At 40.8% G+C, this 21,599-nt stretch overlaps 1 protein-coding gene across 3 annotated transcripts in view; it reads left to right on the top strand.

Annotated features, from left to right (window-relative positions):
* Positions 1–21,599, top strand: part of CHN1 (chimerin 1) — a 167,709-nt gene that overhangs the window by 53,384 nt on the left and 92,726 nt on the right. For all 3 annotated transcript variants that reach the window (XM_084643861.1, XM_084643859.1, XM_084643860.1), the window contains exons 5-6: positions 4,369–4,400; positions 5,604–5,717. In XM_084643861.1, the coding sequence (XP_084499987.1) occupies positions 4,369–4,400; positions 5,604–5,717 (146 nt within the window). The remainder of the gene's footprint in view (positions 1–4,368; positions 4,401–5,603; positions 5,718–21,599) is intronic.

Genomic DNA, 21,599 nt, shown 5'->3' with positions numbered 1-21,599 from the left:
CTCTATGGGTAGCTAAGAAGCATTTGATCACACTGAATGGCGGTATTTAATGTAAGTTGTTAAATTTAATCTTCAAGATGAGTTCATATGAATGAGCTTCACCCTAGGTGACTTCCCAAGGCACTGAGGACATTTCAGAATGACACAGTCAAGTGTCAGAATGGTAGCCGTGTTAGTCTGTATCAGCAAAAAGAACAAGGAGTCCTTGTGGCACCTTAGAGACTAACAAATTTATTTATTTACGGTCAAGTGTGAGGCGCATGCCAGGTCTACACCATTTATCTATTCACCCACTTCAGTTTTATTAGCCACACACCATAGTTTAGGGGAAAATATAGAAACAAAACCAGAGCAGGACCATAGTGACTTGTGTGTTACAGTGCCTAGAACAATGGGGCCTAAATCCTTCCTGGGCTCTCTGGGCTCTACTACAGTACAAATAATAATAATAGTTGACAACAAATACCACATGGGTACCACTGTTATTTTCCATTCTAAGTACAGGGAAAGTGTGCTATCTCTCATACCACAGAGTAGTAACTGTGGGTAAATGCTGACTTTAAAAAAAAAAAGTACTAATTAGAACTGTGAGAATAACTGATTTTTCAGTTCACTGGCAGTTCCAAAAAATAAAATAAATTCTGTTTGGGTCAAACGGGGGAAAAAAAAGTCCAGAATTTCCAGCACATTGAAAAAGGCGTTTCGAACCTATCATGTCATTCCCACATTCTCTTTCTGGCCCAATGACTATTCAAGTATTTTATAGAAAGTGGAACAGCTTCAATAGCAGAAACTGAGAGACCTCCATCCCAGAATCCCCTGTAGCATGGTGGTTAGGACACTCACCTCGGCAGGGGACACCTGGATTCCAGTCCCTGCTTCAGTGAATATTTAATTATTTTTACAAAGTGGGACAGCTTCAACAGAAGACATTGAGAGACCCCCATCCCCAGCATACTCCATCACCCAGGACACTCACCTAAGATGTGGGAGACCTTGGTTCAAGTCCCTGCTCCAGAGCATCCCCATCCCACCTCATTCTTATGCATCGTGCCAAAATACTCTTGCTGATGTAGCCCAAGACACTGAAATGTTTCTTTTTTATTATATGATTCATTTAAACATTTCTGAAGTTTTCTCTTTTTTTCATTTTTGACTAAAACAAATTGTCAAAATCGACACGTATTTGCAGAATGTTTCAGTCTTCCCAAAGCTGCATTTTTCGGAGGAAAAAAATGCTGGCCAAAATTTTTTGCCTAGATATAGAACTGACATAAAAAGTCTTTGCTAATACAAGAATCAACTTTTATGAACCCTGTACAAACCATTGCTATGATTATTGAAATGATAAGGCAATTTACAAACTACTCTGAAAAATTTCTGAAACTCAAGGAAATTTAGCACTGACATTTACTTGGATGCAAGAAAAAATGAAGTCGTGGGGGACACATCTTATGCCTCATGTTAAATAAAATTTTCAATTAAGTGGCCCAGAAATACTGCAAAAAGCAAAAGACATTATGCGGAGATGGGGCACTGTTGGACTGACCTTTCTAGCAAGAATAGATTTAATTAAAATGATCCTTCTCCTTCAGCTGCTTCATTTTATTATGGCAATATCCATATTTCATCTCAGAAAGTAAGTGGCTCCAATCTTGGAAGGCATGATTTTGCTCCTTTACATGAGGGTTGAGAAGAGTGAGAATAAGCATCATGAAACTCCATCGTGGAGAGCAAAAAGGAGGGTTAAACTTACCAAATCTGTATAGTTACTTTGTCAGCTAACTTTAGCTATCCACGGATCTGTATTGACCAGGATGACATACATGGTGACTCAAAGAAATAGTGTTTCAGGAACTTTGTGGTATCAAAAGAAACTTTGCAAAAGATCATGGCAAGGTCAAACAGTGCTGCCAGTTCTGATGCACTTAATGGCAATATCAACTAAATTATGAAAAATGCTACGTGCTGACTAAAGAGATATGCCTGTGGGGAAACCTTTATGATAATACTCATAGTAAACATTGCAGAAAATAAGAGGCATATAATTTCCTGACCTGCATTATATACTTGGCCTACAATAGTACAGTAATACATACAAATCAACTCTATTCCAAAGGCACAATCCAGCTGCTGCTAAAGTCAATGGAAAGACTCCCATTGATTTCAGTGGGAGTTGGGTCAGGCCCTAACTGAATACATTCAAAATAAACAACAAAAAACCAATACAATAGGATGGGGTAATGAGACAACATGGGAGGTTATAAAGAAACAGGCATGTAAATTAGGTGGGCTCAGTTTATCTCCAGTCCTGAATGGGTTCCCATTGTGCTAGATGCTGTACAAACACTCAGTGAAAGATTTCAGAGTAGCAGCCGCATTAGTCTGTATTCGCAAAAAGAAAAGGAGTACTTGTGGCACCCTAGAGACTAACCAATTTATTTGAGCACAAGCTTGTGCTCAAATAAACTGGTTAGTCTCTAGGGTGCCACAAGTACTCCTTTTCTTTTTACTCAGTGAAAGGTAGCCCCTGTCCAAAGAGCTTACAGCCTAAATGAAGAAAAGTGGATGGAACAGTTTTGAAGTGAGGGCAGCCAGGCCCAGGTTCAGAGCAGTGGTAATTTGTCCTTTTAATTTATCATCCAGCAAAGTAAAGTCCCACACCCAGTCTGAGTGCCTGTAGTTACTCTCTAGCTGAGTTTTGCTTTGACAGTTTGCACTAATCTTCTGCCACTTCACATTCTCATCTTGTTTGCACACTCAGATTTTATTGTGATTTGGATATTTTCTTGGAGTGCCATGTTGGCCATTAATCCCATGACAGGTATCTAAATTTTTTTAAGGTACTTATACAGAGTTTTTATGCACAGTATTTCTGTGTGTGTGTGTGTGTGTGTTTAATGCTTTCATCTTCTCTACTTTCATATTGCTCCGAAAGTATAAAATGAAGTGGTTTGCCTGGCAGGAGGAGGGAAATTAGTACCTCATCCTACAAAGTTTTATGCATGTGTTTGCCTTTAGGCATGTGAGTAGTCCAACTCAGATCAAGGGGGCTACTTGCATGATTAAAGTCAAGCATTTCTTTGCAGAATAGAGTCCTAATTTTGCTTCTCTAGTAATACAGGCTTTCTGTTGTAATCTAGTCAGAGGTATAAAGCAAGTCGCAAGACTGTGGTTACATAAGTCAACTCTTGTTTCTTCCATTATAAGCTGTATTCTACATCTAAATTAATATATATGCACCAATGATTATAAAGTGCACACTTTAAAACATTATTGATCACTTCAATAATGAACACTGATTTTCTAAACTGATCAACCATCAGAATAGCTCTTTATTTCCTGTGACTGTGGAAGTATTATTGTTGCTAGACTCTGCATCATATTTAATATTTGACATCTCAGACATTTAAAGATGCCATTTAAATGGCATCTCAACAACAAGGGTGAAATATTTATTTTAGTTTGCTTGACATTTCCCTGAAAAGATGTGGGGATGAAACTGAAGCAGAAATATACTGTGAATATTTTGTGCTTGATTATAGCTGGATCATCAGTGACTGCTCTGGTTAAGGTTGCATAACTGTTGAATTCTAAGCCCAAAGGATTTCCCAGTTCTATAGTCAGAGGAATGATGGTCTTGGGGTTAAGGCACTGCATTGGGATGCACGTTCAGATTGTCAACTGTTTGGGGCAGAGACTGTCTCGTACTATATGCTTGTACAGCAACTAGTCCAAAAGGGTCTTCATATTGGTGGGGCCTCTAGGTGCTATTGTAATACACAAATATGAAAGTTTTGGGTGCACAAGATATGCAAGACTTGTATAATAACATTTCACTTACCACTGAAATGTAGCCACCTCTCAGGTGAAATACGGCAGTGGTTTAACAGTGCACGCAACACTTCAAGAAACTTTAGAAGAGCAAGATGACTTGTAAATTGAAGATTTTTAAAAAATGTGTTTCTAGATTATCACACGCACTAATGCCAAGAAAAAATGGCATGTATCATTTTTTTAAAATTTGCAATTTGGGCATAAAGTAGTTGGACAAAGTTACTTATGTGGCTTAGAAAAGCACCAGCATGCACGTGGTTTCAAGAGACTCTCCATTTCAGCATTTAAATAGGGTGTTTCCTCAGGTTGTGTTTAGATTGTTTCAGAGTGTAGTGTTGGACCTTTCAATGTGTCTTCTTACGCTGTACCCACTGGAAAAGTAATGTAGTACTGAGTGATTCTTGTCCTTTCCCTTCAGATACACCATATGTTCTCTCCTATTTTTTAAAAAGTTGTTTTATACAAGGTGTTCATTATGTGGCGTTTCTTCTGCAAGTAAAATATTTAAAATGTTGTTTGTTTTTTCAATAGGTAGAGAACAGACCCAAATATTATGGAAGAGAGTAAGTAATGTGCTGCTGTGAATCACTGAGTCTAATGTGAGTGGGTGTCAGCTCATGTTCAGTGTTGAGTAAAGGTGCTGCAAGTGCACCCCATGGCCTTTTCATCTCCTCTCTGTGTTTAACACCACAGGAATGTGGGGCTAGCTGTGCTAATGGTTTTAATTTGCAGGTCATTTTGCCTTGCAAAGTGGTGACTCTGCAGTAGCCTACCCTCTTGGCTGTTCAGCATACTGTATGTGGAACCTTGTCAAGGTCACGCATTACATTTTGATGTGTACATCTTGAGTGATCACTGTGAAATTCTGCTCTGTCCTGTTTCTGCCAGTCTGCTTGTTGGGCATGTGCAGCAAGGAACTTTGCTCCACTTAATCACACTACTCTTGCTTCCCTGCAAACTCTAATTTGGGTATGGCATTTTGCCCACCTCACATCACCCCTGCAGTGTCAGATGGATACGGTATTCTTCAGTTCTGCATTATCTGGGAAAGTAGAGTGCTGCTGTGCTTCACAGGGGTGGTTGGCTGTTTCCACCCCAAAGATGGAGGTGCTGCAATGAGTGTGAGTGTGTGTGTGTGTAAAACTCTCTTTGGGGCCATTTGAAATGCCAAATGCTATTAAAAATTCACATTATCATTTGTATTTCCCTGTCCTCCATTTCACTGCATTAAGCAAAAATATTGTATGTTTGTGTTTATTTTGGTATCAGTGTATGTAAATTGTGCACTTTCTTATGCAGATTATTAGTCAGATTAAATGGATCACTTGAGCCCCTGGCAAACTAGCAAACTGTCCCTCTGTATTGGAAAGTGTGAGTACCCCTAGCATAGAATATTAAGCTAATGGGTGACATGGACACTCGTCTATTAAACTAATGTAAGATATCCATGTTATGAAAAGAATGCACTTGTTCTGTAATGAAAGAGTGTTCTTCCCATGCTGTCCGTTAAGTGATTTTGACGGCTAAAGCCTACCAGCCGCAAATAATCATGCTGGCCAAATGCCAAGCAGAGAGAGAAATTAACATAATGAATAGGTTCCTGCTAATTACTGTAGTTTTTATGGAAGCTTGTTTTAAAAAGCCATGGGTTTTTGTTTTTTGTTTTTCTTTTTCCTTAAAAACAAACAAAGGTGTGGTCTAAGATTGAAAAACAGTGTGTTTTGAAACAGCTTTGATTGCTAATAAAAATGAGTGTTGTTTGTTAGATTCCATGGTATGATCTCAAGAGAAGAAGCCGACCAATTATTAAGTGTTGCAGAGGGAAGTTATCTCATTCGTGAAAGCCAACGGCAACCAGGAACCTACACTTTGGCATTAAGGTTGGTAATTACCATTTTATTTTAAAAGTTATAGAATGTTTGTGACTATCTCATTGTGGTGCTAAGATGAACTATTATTTAATTCCTTTAGAGAATTTTTTGTAATAGTGACCATTTAATGACATTGTATTTTTGTGGCTGGGTTACTGTTCAGTATCTTCAAAGTACTTTAAATCTTTCAGTGTGAGATTAATGTCTTGGGTTTGAAATACTGGGATAACTGTCTATGGCCGATTGGTTTTATTTTACTATAGATTTTCCCTCCTTCTCTCTTTTCCCATTGCCCTTCAGTTGTGTCCATAGACGCCACATCTGGATATTGAAAATGGAGATGGAGAAGAATTAGATAGTTCCTTTGTGATCCCATGTGTCTAAACCCAACTTTGTATTTATTTGGTATCCAGGTCCTGTGGATCTCCCTCTTAGGCTGTGGGGAATCCTTTAGCAATGGACGGGCTTCGCCCGCCTACTTCCCGGATCCCAGTAGGATCAAGATTGGTGACCTGTTGTAGGAGAGTAGCTGGTTGTCCTCCAGTGACTCATGAAACTACTCATACAGCCTGTGTGCCAGTCTAATCTGGCCTGTGAACTAGTGTCTATCCTTGAACAGTTGTGTGCCAACTGGGTGTGAATGCATGCCACCACCTCTATACAGCTATGAAAACTCAATCAGATTGTTTCCTAACTGAAATAGTTACAGAATGACTTTTACAGTTTTTTAGCTTTGTCATTTTATTGTTCTCAGAGATAGTATGTGAAATGAATTGACTCTTCAGTCCTACATAGTTTAACTGAGTATAGACCAGATCCAGGAAAACATTTAAGCATATGCTTAACTTTAAGCACATGAGTAATCCTTCAGTAAGACTACTCATATTAAAAGCAGGCATATGCTTTCCCATATCAGCACCAGCTTTTCCATATCAGTGGTCACACATCGTTTTTCTCATTATCACTGTACAGCTGAAAGGCTTCTGAAGCTAATAAGAGAAAAACAAATCTTACAAATCTGAGTTTTAATTAATTTCACTGTACGGTACTGTAAAGTGTTTTCCCTTTACTTCTTTAGTAGCTTTGGGTCCAGTACTGTAAACTGTACTCACATTGAGGCCGATAGTAAGCACTACTCAATGGGACTGCTCAGATGAGCAAGCGCTATGCAGTGTGAGGAAAGGTTGCAGAATTAGCCCCTTAGTTATGTTGAGTCCTGCATCCCATATTTCACAGAGGGGAATAGAGAGCAGCATGGATTATGGGCTTACATTTTCCTGGATACCAGCTGTATTGATGGTAGATGGTCTGCCAGTCTGACCTGGAGGAACATGCTGTCCTGACCCCAAAAATGGCAGTCAGATAGGGAGCAAGTCGGTGAGACCCACCAGCCAGACCTGAATATTTTTAGCGATGGAGCCTCTGTTTCTGCCCTTGCATTACTTCCAACCACTCTAAACAGACACAGTGTATAGGAAGTCTTGACAAAGCTAGGTTACGCATTTCCCACATGGTCTTTCCAAACCTGGCTCCCGTCACTCCATGGCACCAAATGTCACTATTACTATTGAAAAAGAGCCCTCCAAACCCACAAAGAAGGAGACAAGATTTCCCCCTAATTCTGACCTGTATATCTGATGTAGTGTGACCAGATAGCAAGTGTGAAAAATTGGGACGGTCTGAGGCGTAATAGGAGCCCATATTAAAAAAAAAGTCCCAAATATCGGGACTGTCCCTATAAAATTAGGATGTCTGGTCACCCTAATCTGATGATACACCTGACATGTCCATCTTGCAAGTACCGTACATATTAAAAGGGACTGAGAGACGCAGAGTGTCCTAAAATTTGATCCTCTGTTGTTTTTTTAATCTGTCCCACTGTATGTTGTGGGTGGTTTTTTTAGCATAACAATTCTATAACAAGAACTGCAACCATTTCATAATCTCTGCTCTTCAGTGAGACAAACCAACAAATAATGCTGTTTGCTGCCGTGCATAATCACGCATACAGCACAAGCATACAATGTACAGTTTGCTCCATCCTTCCCTGTCCTTGTCATCTTTGTTCTTGCAAACAAACTGATAATAGATCCAAGTTGATGAGACTCCTGCTCTCTAAAGAACAGGAAACTTTTGAATTGCAATCTCTGCCTAGCCATGTTCTTGTGAGCTCATAAGAATAAAATAATACACACAGTAGAAAACAGTGTGAAATGTGAGTTATCACATCACAAAAAAACTCCTGGCCCAAAAAACTGTGAGTCTTTGGTTAGTCATTTTTGCATTGTCCCCCTCCAAAAGGCAGGAATTTTAAGGGTTATTTGGGTATGTTAACTAGTGAGTCAGTTAGTGGGTATTTAAAACAAAGACACACAAAAACTGTTCTCCAGACATTCTGTCTTCTGATATCAGATTTTTAAACATTCTAGCAAGAAACAGAGAGACACTTTGCTTCCAAAATTTGTAACCTACTGCTGTTCTCTACAAAAGTCCAACTGATGAATTGCAGTTCCTCTGGAGCAAATATAGGATACCAACCTGAAAAAAATACGTTAAAATATCAGTAAATGCCCACAGGTCTCACAAAGAAACTTATCCAGCAAATGTTTATCTTTAGGACATGCTAGACATCTGGAAGAGCAATAGCAATTAATGAACGTGTTATACAACAAAAATAGACATATGGCTGAAATATTGATATCCTGGAATAATACACTGGGGTGAAAGCGTTTTCTTAGAAAAAATTACTGTATTTACATTTTAAAAAATAGACTGCAGTAAGATATTTTTCTCTGCAGTAATATGATTCTAACAGGAACATGAATTGACATTTAAATTGATTCACATGTGTGAATACAGCGGTATTATTATTTTTCATGGTCTAATGACTCCTTCCAGCCACTCCCCTGTAATAAAAATACATTCAAAACTGAACAAACTGTTGCAAGCCTTGTTTGAATGGCTGATCTAAAGAGAGAGAGATTCTGTCACTGAATTTTGTTCCTGCTCCGGCAAAACACACAGTGCCTTTGACCAGCAGGTGCTGATGTTGCTGGGCACCTTGCATGATGATTCTTGGTGTGGCTTATTTAATTTGAAAATGAGTAATTTTTTCCCAGGGTAACAGATTGTACCTATATTTTAGAGAGAGGAAAAACATGATCCGGGCAATTACTGATCTGTTAGTCTGACCTCAGTAGTATGCAAGGTTTCAGCACACATTGTGAAGGAAAGAATAATTAAATTCATAGAGGTAAAGGGGATGTAATGTGACATGGGTTTACCAAAGGTAGATCATATCAGCCTAACATGCTTTTCTTCTTTGAGAAAATAACTGATTTTTGAGATAAGGGAAGTACAGTAGGTCTAATACACTTGGACTTCAGTAAAGCATCTGATATGGTACCACATCGGAAATTATTGGCTAAATTAGGGAAGATATAGATCAGTACACATATTGTAAGGTGGATAAGGAATTGGCTCTTAGGGGCTCACAATAAGAATTTCTGCTACAAACTGGGGGATCATCAGTTGGAAGTGACAGAGGAGGAGAGAGACCTGAGTGTGTGTCTCGATCACAGGATGACTATGAGCCGCCGTGATGCAGCTGTGAAAAAAGGCAAAAGTGATCTTGGGAGGTATCAGGCAAGGCCTTTCCAGTAAAGATAAAGTATTAATTCCATTGTACAAGGCACTGGTAAGACCTCATCTGGAATACTGTGTACAATTCTGGTCACCTGTGTTCAAGAAAGATGAATTTAAATTGTAACGGGCGCAGAGAAGAGCTGCTAGGATGATGAGGAGAATGGAGTGCCTATTTTATGAGTGGAGATGGAAGAGCTTAGCTTGCTTAATCTAGCAAAAAGAAGGCTGACAAAGGATATGATTGCTGTCTGTAAATACGTTATGGGAAGTAAATACGAAGGAGCATGAATAGCTATTTAAGCTAATGGATAATGCTGGCAGAAGAAGAAATGGATGTAAACTAGCCATGAACAAATTCAGGGTGGAAATTAGAAGGTTTCTAACCATCACAGAGGTGAGGTTCTGGAACAGCCTCCCAAAAGCAGTTGTGGAGCAAACTACTTAACTGGTTTTAAGAAAAAGCTGGACAGGGTTATGTGTATGATTGTAGGACAGGATTGCTTGTGATGATAAGGGATAGTACTCACCAGTCTGGGGCCTCACTTCCAGTTTCTCTCTTATATTCCTAAAGCTCATGCCACAAGGTTTCAGCCGGCCACTGGCAGGGGTTAGGAGGGTCCCCACCCCACCCCACCCCCAATGTATTCAGTGGAGTTTTCTCAGTCTCCTTCCTTTGTGGCATCAGGGATGGCCATGGCTAGAGATGGGATATTGTGGGGGTGGGCCAGGGCTGTGAGGTGGCACTGAGCATTCTCTCTCTCTCGGGTGCTTGACTGGCTGGTTCTGGCTCACGTGCTCCAGGTCTAACTGCATGCCATGTGGGGATAGAGAAGGAATTTTCCCCCAGGACAGATTGGTAGTGACCTTTGTAGTTTTTTGCATTTCTCTGCAGCTCGTGGATGCGGGTCACTTGCCAGAATTATCTGAGTATGTCTCACTTAATCATTTCCCTGCCATTATTGGAGCCTCAGGTTCTGGTGCACCTCAGTCCCTCCTTTTCTCTGCCGGTGGCACACAATAATCTAGACTCCTGTGGGCTGTAATACTTTGATCTCATTTTGGCTCTTGGATTTAGTGTGTGGGTGCTGGGTGGTGTAGGTGGCGTACGATACAGAGGAGGCCAGACTAGATGATCTAATGGTCCCTTCTGGCCTTAAATTCTCTGACTCTAGGAGAAAGGTTAGTGTCTTCAAACTTTGACATTATCTTTTTCAAGGCAGAAAATCCCACTGAAAGCAACTTTTGCGGACAGTAAAGTATACATGGTGATGGATTTTACTACAGAAAAGAGCGTAAGGCAGCTCTCCTTCTGAAATTTAGTTTTTCTGCTGGCTTGGGAAAACATTTAATATACCAGTTATAAAGATTGTTTTTAAATTATGGCCAGGCTGTATTTATGTAAGAGGTAACATCAGTTGGATATAACATGGCAGGAAAATGCTCTCAGACTTCTTTAAATGCAGTGTTCATGCAGTTAACCTTAGTTTAATTTAAAGAAATTAGGATTTGGAATTAGGCATTGAAATCTAAACATTGTACATGCAGATGCCATTTTACTGTGATTAAGCATTAGCTTGACCATCCTGGTTTTACCAAGGAAAATAGCTTGTGATGTTGCTTTCCATTGCTGAAGCAAGTGATACCATATTATCCTGTTCGTTGCTCTCACTTTAAAATGTGTGAAAGTGAACCCACACACTCTGTTATCTCATATGCCATAGCTGAATATGAGTGCTTCAGACCTTTCTGGCAGCACGTTTCCTACCCTTGGAGTTCCTAATGCTTCCAACATTTATTTTCCTTCCTAGAAGGAAGGAAGCAGCAGGCATATTCTTTCCATCAGTTGCAGGCAAGAGTTTTGCTCTTTGTTTCAGTTTTTCTCTCTTTGTTAGAAGATATTCATAGTATACCAGTGTTTCCAATAAGTGTGATGTTGGACATCTAGTGTTTAACCCAATCCTTACTCTGTCACTGTTGTTACCATTACTGTTACTACTGCATTCTACTCTTATTTCAGCTTTGGAAATTTTGCTGTGCATACCTTCGTAGGTAAAGAAAAATTTGCCTGTAAACTGTCAGATTTTTTTATGGGAACCAGTTAATTTTTTCCCCATTGCTACAATGTCAGGATGAATGGTCAGCTTCATCTGCAGCCTGGAGGTGACTTTGATAGCTGTTTATCTATATTCTGACTATCATTTCCCATATCAGAAATGAGGAATGTCAGTGAGATGTGTCTTTGCACAAAATCCTGCCCCCTTTGACAGCACTCACATTGATTTCAGTGAGCTAGGATTTCACCCTCTATGTCTAACTCCATGATTCAGTTTGATCTTTTCCTACTAGTATCACAGGTGGACCTTAATACCTTTAAGGGAGAGTGGTCCAGCCCACCTGGGATTAATGAGCTAGTGTCCTGTTGGGCCTCGTGAGCAGGGATCCTAGAAATCTGTTTGCTGTGGAAAAATGTGGAAAACCACGAAATTTGCATTTTTACAGAGAATCTTTAGTTTTTACATTTTGTGAAAAAATAAAAACATATATTAACTATTAACATTTTACTGAAAGTGCCAGTGTCACATATTCAATGTGTGCAACCTTCCCCTCTTGTGGTTGATTTTTGAATGCACTTTAAATTTACATAGCTAAACATACGCAAGTAAACTGCTTCTGGCATATAGAGGTTACTCAAAGGTGTATAGTGGTTTGGGTTTTAATGGATCTCAAATTTCACTTCAGCCTCGAGACATGAGTAATTAAAGTTATGAAAAGACCGTGAAAACTTTTAAATTCATCCCTAAAGATGATGTCACTGCGTTTGGCAAGGAAAAAATTTCATGTTGATGGTAATGTGCTGTTCTATACTATATGCAGAGAGGCTTTAGATTAAGTTAGAAGGCAGACAATTGTAGAACACATGGAAAGCACTGAACATAAACTGAATGAAGAGAAATGAAAACAAGAGGCTGAATCAGCAGGGCCATCAACAACAGTGAAGAAACAGTGCATTGTGACTGGATCATTGCAGTGTGTTAAAAAAAAAAATTTTCCTGAAAATCTAGAAGACAGACAGAAGTAAGAAATACAAATTGTAATTCTGTTAATTTTATTATAATGATTGATGGCACTGGTAGGCTTCAAACTTCCTTAAAAATTGTAAATATATCTATAAAACATTGTGTTCAACTGATACCTATATGTATTATGGCTAGAGAAATTTATGTTCAGTGTTTCATTTTAAATGTGGGCTGTGGTACATGGAGGTGCTAAGAAATCAGTTTTTTGTTTTTTTTTTGTTTGCTTGGTTTTTTTAATTAAATGTTCTAAAACTTTAAGGCAGCATGAAGGTTGCCCGGTCATGCCTTGTGCTCTTCTATAATGCAGGGTGTGGTTAAACTCAAACCTCTGAAAACCGGGAAATGAGTTAAGGTAATGCAGCTTTAAACTGCTGAAAAACAGGTAATACAAAGTTAAGGTGCATGCCACCCCCACAATGCAACCTTAACTCTGTCCTCTTTGGATCCAGCAATAGTCACTGCGAATGGTTCAGTAAGGCTAGTGCAAAGGTTAACAAACTACCAAGGGAAGTGGTGGATTCTCCATCTCTTGAAGGCTTCAAGTCAAGACTTATTAAGCTTAATACATCAGTATCTGGGGGAAATTCTATAGCCTGTGTTATATAGATCAGACTATATGATCTAATGGTCCCTTAGAGCCCTAAAATCTATGAATTTACAATAAGAACATATAAGGAAGGACTAAGAGAACATGCCATTATTTGTGTTGTGTTCCACAGATAAGAATTCCAGCATTTATCTGTGTCCTCTCTAGCTGTGTTAACTGTACCTGCACTGAATGGAGGAGGGATTAGCAGAAGCAGCTTGGCAAAGCTGTGACTGTGATATGAAGAGAAGTGCATGTGCACCTTGAAGGATCAAATATGCCTCATTTTTGCACTGAATTTTGTAGCTTGTAGCAGTAGAGGTACACAAGGCTGTCTTCTTGCTGTGGGGATTGTCAGCAATGTGGTGGTATGTATGACAGCAATATCCACGAGTGAGTGAAGACAGAGTCTCAGAAGGAGTGCTCAGGACAAGAGTGAAGCAAGTCCAGGGTGGTTTGTGTGGAGTAAGCTCAGTGTTTGAGTGCAGGCGAGATATAGGTAGCTCCTGTTTGCTACGCTTGACCTGAACCCATGGTTTGCCTTGGAAAAGAGACAATGTTAGACTTTATCCTACAGTGCTCATGTCCTCTATTTCCAATGTGTTCTGTAGCACAGTGGTTCTCAACCGGGGGTCCGTGGTCCCCTGGAGGTCCGCAAGCCCTTTCAGGGGGGCCGCGGAGCCCTGTGGCTGAAACCCGGTGCACCAGCGCTGAAGCTGGCAGTCCCCCCCTACCCCAGCCCCCTCAGGAGCAATGCAGGCACCCCTGCCCCGAAGCTAGGAGCGTCATGGGGCTAAAGTTGACAGCCCCTGCCCTGAAGCCAGGACTGGCACAGGGCTAAAGCTGGCAGCCCCTCTCTGCCCTGAAGCCAGGAGTTACATAGGACTAAAGCCAGTGGACCTCCCGCCCCGAAGCTGGGAGCAGCGTGGGTCTGATGCCAGCACCCCCTCAAGCCCCCGAAGCCAGGAGCAATGTGGAGCTGAAGCGGCAAACCTCCCCCCTCCCCCGCCAAGTCATGAGCCTGGAGCCTCAGCGCCCACCCCCCGAAGCTAGGAGTTGCATTGGGAGCCTCCCCTTGCCCGTAGACAGCCCCTAGCTACCCCGCTGCCTGCACCCTGAGCTACCCTCTTGCCTGCAAACAGGCCCTAGCTATCTCCTGCCTGCACCCTGAGCTACTCCCCTCACTTCACACAGCCCCTAGTTACCCCCTACCTGAATCCTGAGTGGCTTACAAACTTTTTGAACTAAGTCCCCCATTTGAGTTATATTTTTTGGTTGCATCCCCCTGCTGGCAGGTTGGCCTCCTGAGTGAGTCAGGCTGGTGGAGGTTGTGTTTCTTCCCTGGACACCACTGTGCAGAGCTGGCTCGAGTCCCACCAGTTCTTCTCTCCCCCCCCCCCCCAATAGAAGTAAAATTATGCCTATGCCCAAAGGTCCCCCCCTGGCTCGAGTCCCACCAGTTCTTTCTCCCCCCTCCACCCCCACCTCACTGTGCCCTGGCGTTTTTATAGCATATTGAGGGAGGCCTCAGCAAGAAAAATGTTGGGAACCCCTGTTATAGCATCTGTAAGGGTATAGTCCTAATACATGTGTTACTGTCATGTGTTGCAGGTTTGGCATTTATCTTCACCCTTCCTTTCCGGTTTTCATAGGTTTAAAATTAGCCACTCTCCGCATTCTGGAAGGGCACAAAACACCACTGGGCAGCCTTAAGGAAGTTTTGAGGTATTTAATACATAATCACTCTTGAAGAGTTGGTCTAAACATTTTAAAAATCCTGACGGAAGTTGAAAATTCAAAGTTGTTTCTGTTTCACAGGATTCAAAACACATTTTTATTTTTTTTTTAAATTTTGGGGGACATTTTTAAATCAAAATTTTAACTGAAATAAAAGTCATGGCCTCGGCCTTCTCATGGATGCTTTGTACCTCTCCCATGCTGCAAAGCTGCTAAAGCACCATTGAATCTGGCAAGTCAGAGAATTATCCTTGTGTAAGGAGAATCCCCAGGTGTTCCCTGGTGACATAGGCCCAGCATAAATCAATTGCAAGGGGTGTTCCCATGGAGAAAGTGGGTGTGGCCAGGATATCTGGTGATTCGCAATTGTCATTACAGCCTCTAAGGCATAAATCAGAGCCACTTGAGGGGCCTGAATCACATTAGTGTCAAATTTCGTGTAATGGCCCCTGGCCCACTGCAGGGTTGGAGGAATGTAGAGATGGCTCAACACAGCATTGGCCACATCCTTTGAATGATCCTTTCCGAGATCCTGCACCAAGTGTCACTCAGGTGAACCAAAGAATATCGCCCCTTGTGTATAGAAATTCTGCCAGTTTCTTTTAGTCTGATTGGTGGACACTTGACCATCTGTGTTAATCTGAGTCTTTGCTTTCCTTCTAAATTTGTGAAACAAGATTCCCCTGCAGAGAGAGAGAGTGTAGGAACAAGAGACCACCCACAACCCTTCTCATTCTGTTTCTAACTCCTCTGCTTATTCACACCTTGTCAGACTCTCATGACATGAAATGTTCAAATTCACTTCACTTCACACTAAAGATTTTTACTCATGGAACCCAATGTAAAGAGATGGAGTATACTGTAAGCATTACAAATCTAGAGCAACCTTCCAAATAACTAGATAAGTAGACTTAAGACACAGGACTGCGTCATCGAGTCCGGTCCACATCTATTGCAGGCAACACCCTTATATAACTCCATGCATAAATTAATCAAGCCAGTTGAGTTACACCAGGAATTAGTTTAGCCCCATGTATCGGAAATAAATCCATGCCAGAGTCACAGTGTAGCAAAGGTGTTTCTTTGGGAACAGAGTGAACAATAATAGCAGGCCACATCCTTGTGTACAACCAAAATGCATAGAATGCCAATTGGGGTGGTACATAAAGGCTCTTTTTTGCACTGTCCTAGTCCCAGTGTTTCTCTCTTCTCACTATTCTTTTTGAGCTCTCAGTATAGTCTGAGGAGTACTCTAACTTAGTCTGGCCTGTAACAATGTGGGAGAAAAATATTAGACAACAATCAGTATTGGATCCTGGCATGTCCCCTTTTTCTCTTGTATGCCAGCAGCAGGGTGGGTGTTTGGTGTATGAGCCCCGTGTAGACATTCCAATCGGGCTGGAGCTCGGGCTCTGAGACCCATACCTTCCCTGAGCTTCAGAGCTTTGGTTCCAGCCCTAGATGGAACATCTGCACGACTCTTTTTAGCACCATAGTGCAAGACCAAGTCTGTTGACCTGGGCTCTGAGACTCACTGCTGCAGGTTTTTGTTGTTGTTGTTGAGCAGAAGTATCCTGTGTCAGTTCTACAGCACTGTACAGTCACGTTGGCCCTAGGGTGATCCTAGGTTTTGTGGATTGGGTTTATGGCCAAAGTGGCTGCCCTACATCTAGTGATCTCACTTTAATAGTGTCTTTCATCCAAGAACCACAGAGCCCGTCAGAGTTAATTAAACCTCACAACTCCTGTAAGATAAATAAAACAAGACAAGGTGAAATATGGGGTTTTAGGTTTTCTAATAAATATTTATTTCATGCTCCAATAAGAAAGTGGACCAACAGTTTTCCCCCAAATAACCGTTTAAACATGAAGTTTCTCGGTTAGCTAGGTTATCTATAGGCTGTACTGAAATATACTTTCCGTTTTCATGGGGAGCTGTGTTTTGTTTCGTCTTGATAATTACTTTCCTTCTTTGTTATTAGTTAGTTTGCATCTTTACTATTTTTTTTCCAGCTCGAGTACCCTTTTACATCCACACATGATGAAAATGCACTTCTGTTTAAAACCTTTACTAAGGAAAATAAATATGTCATAGTTTGTCTCAAGGGTAGAAGTGAATTCACAGGACAGAAGAAAATGATAAAGTAAATGCATTTTTGCCTGTGTTTTACAAATATTACTAGCAGGAGCAAATTGTTGCCTATATATTGGAGTCTGTATGCAAGAATAAAAGTGTTATAACATACATTGTAATAGAAATTAGATATTCCTAATGGATTAAAAGACCTGGAAATTCCTAATTAATTCCTAGAGGTTTTAGATGTGCTTTTAAATGTCAGCAAAACAGTAGGTCCATGCTTAATGCCAAGACCTAGAGCAAATTATGATAACAATAAGACATCACTCACAATGTAGGTTTTTGTGATTGAAAGCTTGTTTAATAATTAGGATGAGGATAAAAAGGAAATGGGGAAAAATGTACTTGTGGTAGGCGTTGAAGTGCGATCACACTGTATGTTCTTTTGCGCTGATATCTGCTGCAGCAGGTTTCGTTGGTTACCATGGTTTCCTTTCCTGCAAATCCTATTGTTTCAATATTGTGAATAAATGGAAATAGGTTCTGCAGTCTGATTAAAAAAAGGTAATTCTCTTAGTTGTGATTATTAATTGCAAGTTTTGTTTACAAATGGGTATATTCAAGGGTAGGTGGCATTGGGATATAATTCTTGAGAGAAGTTAAATGTCAGAAAACTTACTGATTCTTAGTTTATGTCACTGATTTTATGTATTGTGCAGTAATTCGAAGTATATTTTAAAAGACTGCACAGTAAAACCCCCTGAAATTTTGAAGTGGATGTAAAGAAATTTGCCACTAATATTAATTATAGAATTAATTTTTACTTTAGACAGTACATAATCTGACATCCTACTAATGAATATACTGTTCAGTGGTTCAGATGCATCTTTCAGATTTTGGAGAATAATTGCTTCAATTTTTGCATGTCCGAGTATGTTTTAAAAAATACATCATGACATTCCAAGTCTGGGATCCTACAAAGACCTCCTTTGACCTCAGAGAGATTACTCATGAGAGTAAAGTTAAGCATGTGAATAACTCTATGCAGGATCAGGACCCAAGGCTACATACCTGTGCAATGATCAGAGACTAAGTGTATTGGTGAGAAGGAGAAGGGGGATTGAGTCAGGGGAATGGGAGACTGGGAGTCACTTACCTCTAAAGCCAGAGCATCAAATTCTTTTGTAGAGAGGCTGAATTATATTTCTAATTATGGTCCATAGCAACAAAAATTGCCTTTGTTTAAAATTTTCTTTCTCTGGATAGAGTACCCAATTAAATAATTTCTGCTCTACCATCCGGTTCATCTGCACAAAAGGTCTGTATGTTAAACTACCAATAGATAATTTGATCTGAAAGGTTAGGTCTTCTCTTGAACATTTGAGTAGAGTATTTAGAAAGATAAACAATTAGATTTGCAAATAGAAAGCTCAAACTTTTTTTCAAGGAGATAAGAATTTGCACATTGTGTTTGGATGAAATTCACAAGGTAGAACAGGGGTGGGCAAACTTTTTGGCCTGAGGGCCACATCTGGGTATGGAAATTGTTTGGCAGGCCATGAATGCTCATCACATTGGGGGTTGGGATGCGGGAGGGGGTGAAGGCTCTGGTTGGGGGTGCGGGTTCTGGGGTGGGGCAAGAAATGAGGAGTTCGGGATGTGGGAGAGAGCTCCAGACTGGGGCAAGGGGTTGGGATGCGGAAGGGGGTGAGGGCTCTGGCTGGAGGTGCAAGCCTGGGGTAGGGCCAGGGATGAGGGGTTTGGGATGCAGGAGGGAACTGCAGGCTGGGAATGGAGCAAAGAGGTTCGGAGTTCCTGACCAATGGGAGCTGCAGGGCTGGTGCTTGGGGCAGAGGCAGCGTGTGAATCCCCATGGCTGCCCTTAAGTGTAGGAGCTGGAGGGGGGACATGTCGCTGCTTCCAGGAGCCACGGGGAGCCAGGCAAGCCCCCGACCCCACTCCCCGGCTGGAGCTCGAGGGCAGGATTAAAATGTCTGATGGGCCAGTTGTGGCCCACAGGCCATAGTTTTCCCACCCCTGAGGTAGAATATCTCTGGCCCAATCCATGGATATCTAGGAATTTCCTTAGATAGATACCCATGTGATTTCAAGCATCTATATTTTTTCTGCATGGCCTATTCTCTTCTCTACTAGGCCATGATTGATTGTTCATTTCTTGTAGGTATCACAGCAAATATGTGATTGAGGAGGGGTTTGAAGGAGGGGATGGTTTCATGTTTCTCTCTGTTTAGTGAGACAACTGCACTCAGCTGTGCCAAGCCATGCCGTGTGTTGCTGTGCTCAGCCTCCTTTTGGTGGTCTGTGGCATGGTAGGGCCCTCTGAATAAAGAGTTCTCTCTGTTCCCGGTGCATGCCTATTTGAGTGCTTTATTAACTAACCGTGGTGCTTGTATGCTCAACAGTTTTATAAACACTAACTTTGTGGGGGCCTCATCTTGTGTTTGCCACCCTCCTCTTACTCCCTTGGTTTTGTTCTGTTCCCTAAAGGCTCTTGCAGTTCTGTTACAAGTTTGTTTACATTTACGGGACATAATGCTGCCTGCTTCTTATTTACAATGTCATCTGAAAGTGAGAACAGGCTTTCGCATGGCATTTTTGTAGCTGACATTGCAGGGTATTTACGTACCAGATATGCTAAACATTCGTATGCCCCTTCATGCTTCGGCCACCATTCCAGAGGATATGCCTCCATACTGATGACGCTCATTAAAAAAATAATATGTTAATTAAATTTGTGACTGAATTTCTTGGGGGAGAATTGTATGTCTCCTGTTCTGTTTTACCTGCATTTTGCCATATATTTCTTGTTATATCAAACTCGGATGATGACCCAGCAAGTGTTCGTTTTAAGAACTCTCACTGCAGATTTGACAGAACACAAAGAAGGTACCAATGTAAGATTTTTAAAGATAGCTACAGTACTTGACCCAAGGTTTAAGAATCTGAAGTCCCTTCAAAAATCCTAGAGGTATGAGATGTGGAGCATGCTTTCAGAAGTTATAAAAGAGCAACTGTCTGATGTAGAAACTACAGAACTGAACCACCAAAAAAGAAAATCAACCTTCTGCTGGTCGCATCTGACTCAGATGATGAAAATGAATATGCATCAGTCTGCACTGCTTTGGATCATTATCAAGCAGAACCCATCATCGGCATGGACGCATGCCCTCTGGAAGGGTGGTTGAAGTATGAAGGGACATATGAATCTTTAGTGTATCTGGCACGTAAATATCTTGCAATGCCCACTACAAAAATGCCCTGCAAAAGTGTGTTCTCACTTTCAGATGACATTGTAAAGAAGAAGTGGGCAGCATTATCTCCTGCAAATGTAAACAAACTTATTTGTTTGAGTGATTGGCTGAACAAGAAGTAGGACTGAGTGGACTTGTAGGCTCTAAAGTTTTACATTATTTTATTTCTGAGTGCAGTTTTTTTTTTGTGCATAATTCTACATTTGTAGGTTCAACTTCCATGATAAAGAGATTGCACTACAGTACTTGTATTAGGTGAATTGAAAAATACTATTTCTTTTATCATTTTTACAGTGGAAATATTTATAATACAAATAATAATATAAAGTGAGCACTGTACACTTTGTATTCTGTGTTGTAATTGAAATCAATATATTTTAAAGTGTAGAAAACATCCAAAATATTAAAATAAATGGTATTCTATTATTGTTTAACAGCGCAATTAATCACGATTAATTTTTTTATTGCGCGATTAATCATGATTAATTTTTTTAATCGCTTGACAGCCCTAAAATAAATGCAGACTTCTGACCGATCCTGGATTCACTGACACTAACAGTGACCAGAAACCTACTTTCCACCTTTTGCTGGCTGCATGACTGCGTCATTACCTCTCAGATGGCGATATCGCTTCTTTCTTATCTCCAGGAGATACTTCTTCAGTGCGCTCTGCTTGGAGCCTTGAATGCTACTTGGAAGCTCCAACTGATGCAAATTGCAGCTGTCTGCCATTTAGATTGCTGAGAGTATGTTACACCTACGCCTTGCTCTGTGCGCTTACTGCCAATTTGCTGCCAGATGAAATGCAATGAGATTCTTGTCTTCAAAACAGTTCTTTGCCTGGGTTCCAGTTGTCTCAGAAAATGCCCTCCTCTCTCTCTCCTCTTCCCCATACCTGTTTTCCACCCACTGCTTGTATTGGCTGGCAGGAATGCTTTGGATGACTATCCCAGGAGTGAGCTCATAGGAGCTGTTGTCTGGGGTAGGTCGTATCCTCTGGAGTTTGCTCCTACTGGAAATATTTCTGGGCTTAAACCTGGCCCATAGAAGAATGCTTTGTACAACTTATTTCTTTGTTCCAGGTTTCCATTAAATTCTGCTGTAGAGCCCCCATTTCTGGCACTGTTATGGAAGTAAATTGGGGGTTATTTCAGGTTTTGGCCTGTATGTTCAAGATTTGGGGGAAATGGTTGTTTTGTACTTGATCTATCTTATGTAAATGCATCTGGGTACTACTGAGATGGGCTCATTATAAGTGCATGCAATGATGATAATCCTCTCCTAACCTTAATGAGTAATTAACTGGCTACTTGGGGCCTCCCACAGACTGGAATGCTTTTTTTCCTTATGGTTCATGTCTTCTTGCCGTGTTCCTGTTCTCCTTCCCTCTTCTTCCCATCTGTTGTTGTTGTCAGTTCTGTTTTCTTTTGGCTAGAGCTTCAAATTTATCCTTGGCTGTTTTGTAAATTGCAGACTTTTTCCTACTATTATAACTTC

Source organism: Lepidochelys olivacea, assembly GCF_965140295.1.
Source record: "Lepidochelys olivacea isolate rLepOli2 genome assembly, chromosome: 11".
NCBI lineage: Eukaryota > Metazoa > Chordata > Testudines > Cheloniidae > Lepidochelys > Lepidochelys olivacea.
This window is presented reverse-complemented; position numbering and strand designations above follow the sequence as displayed.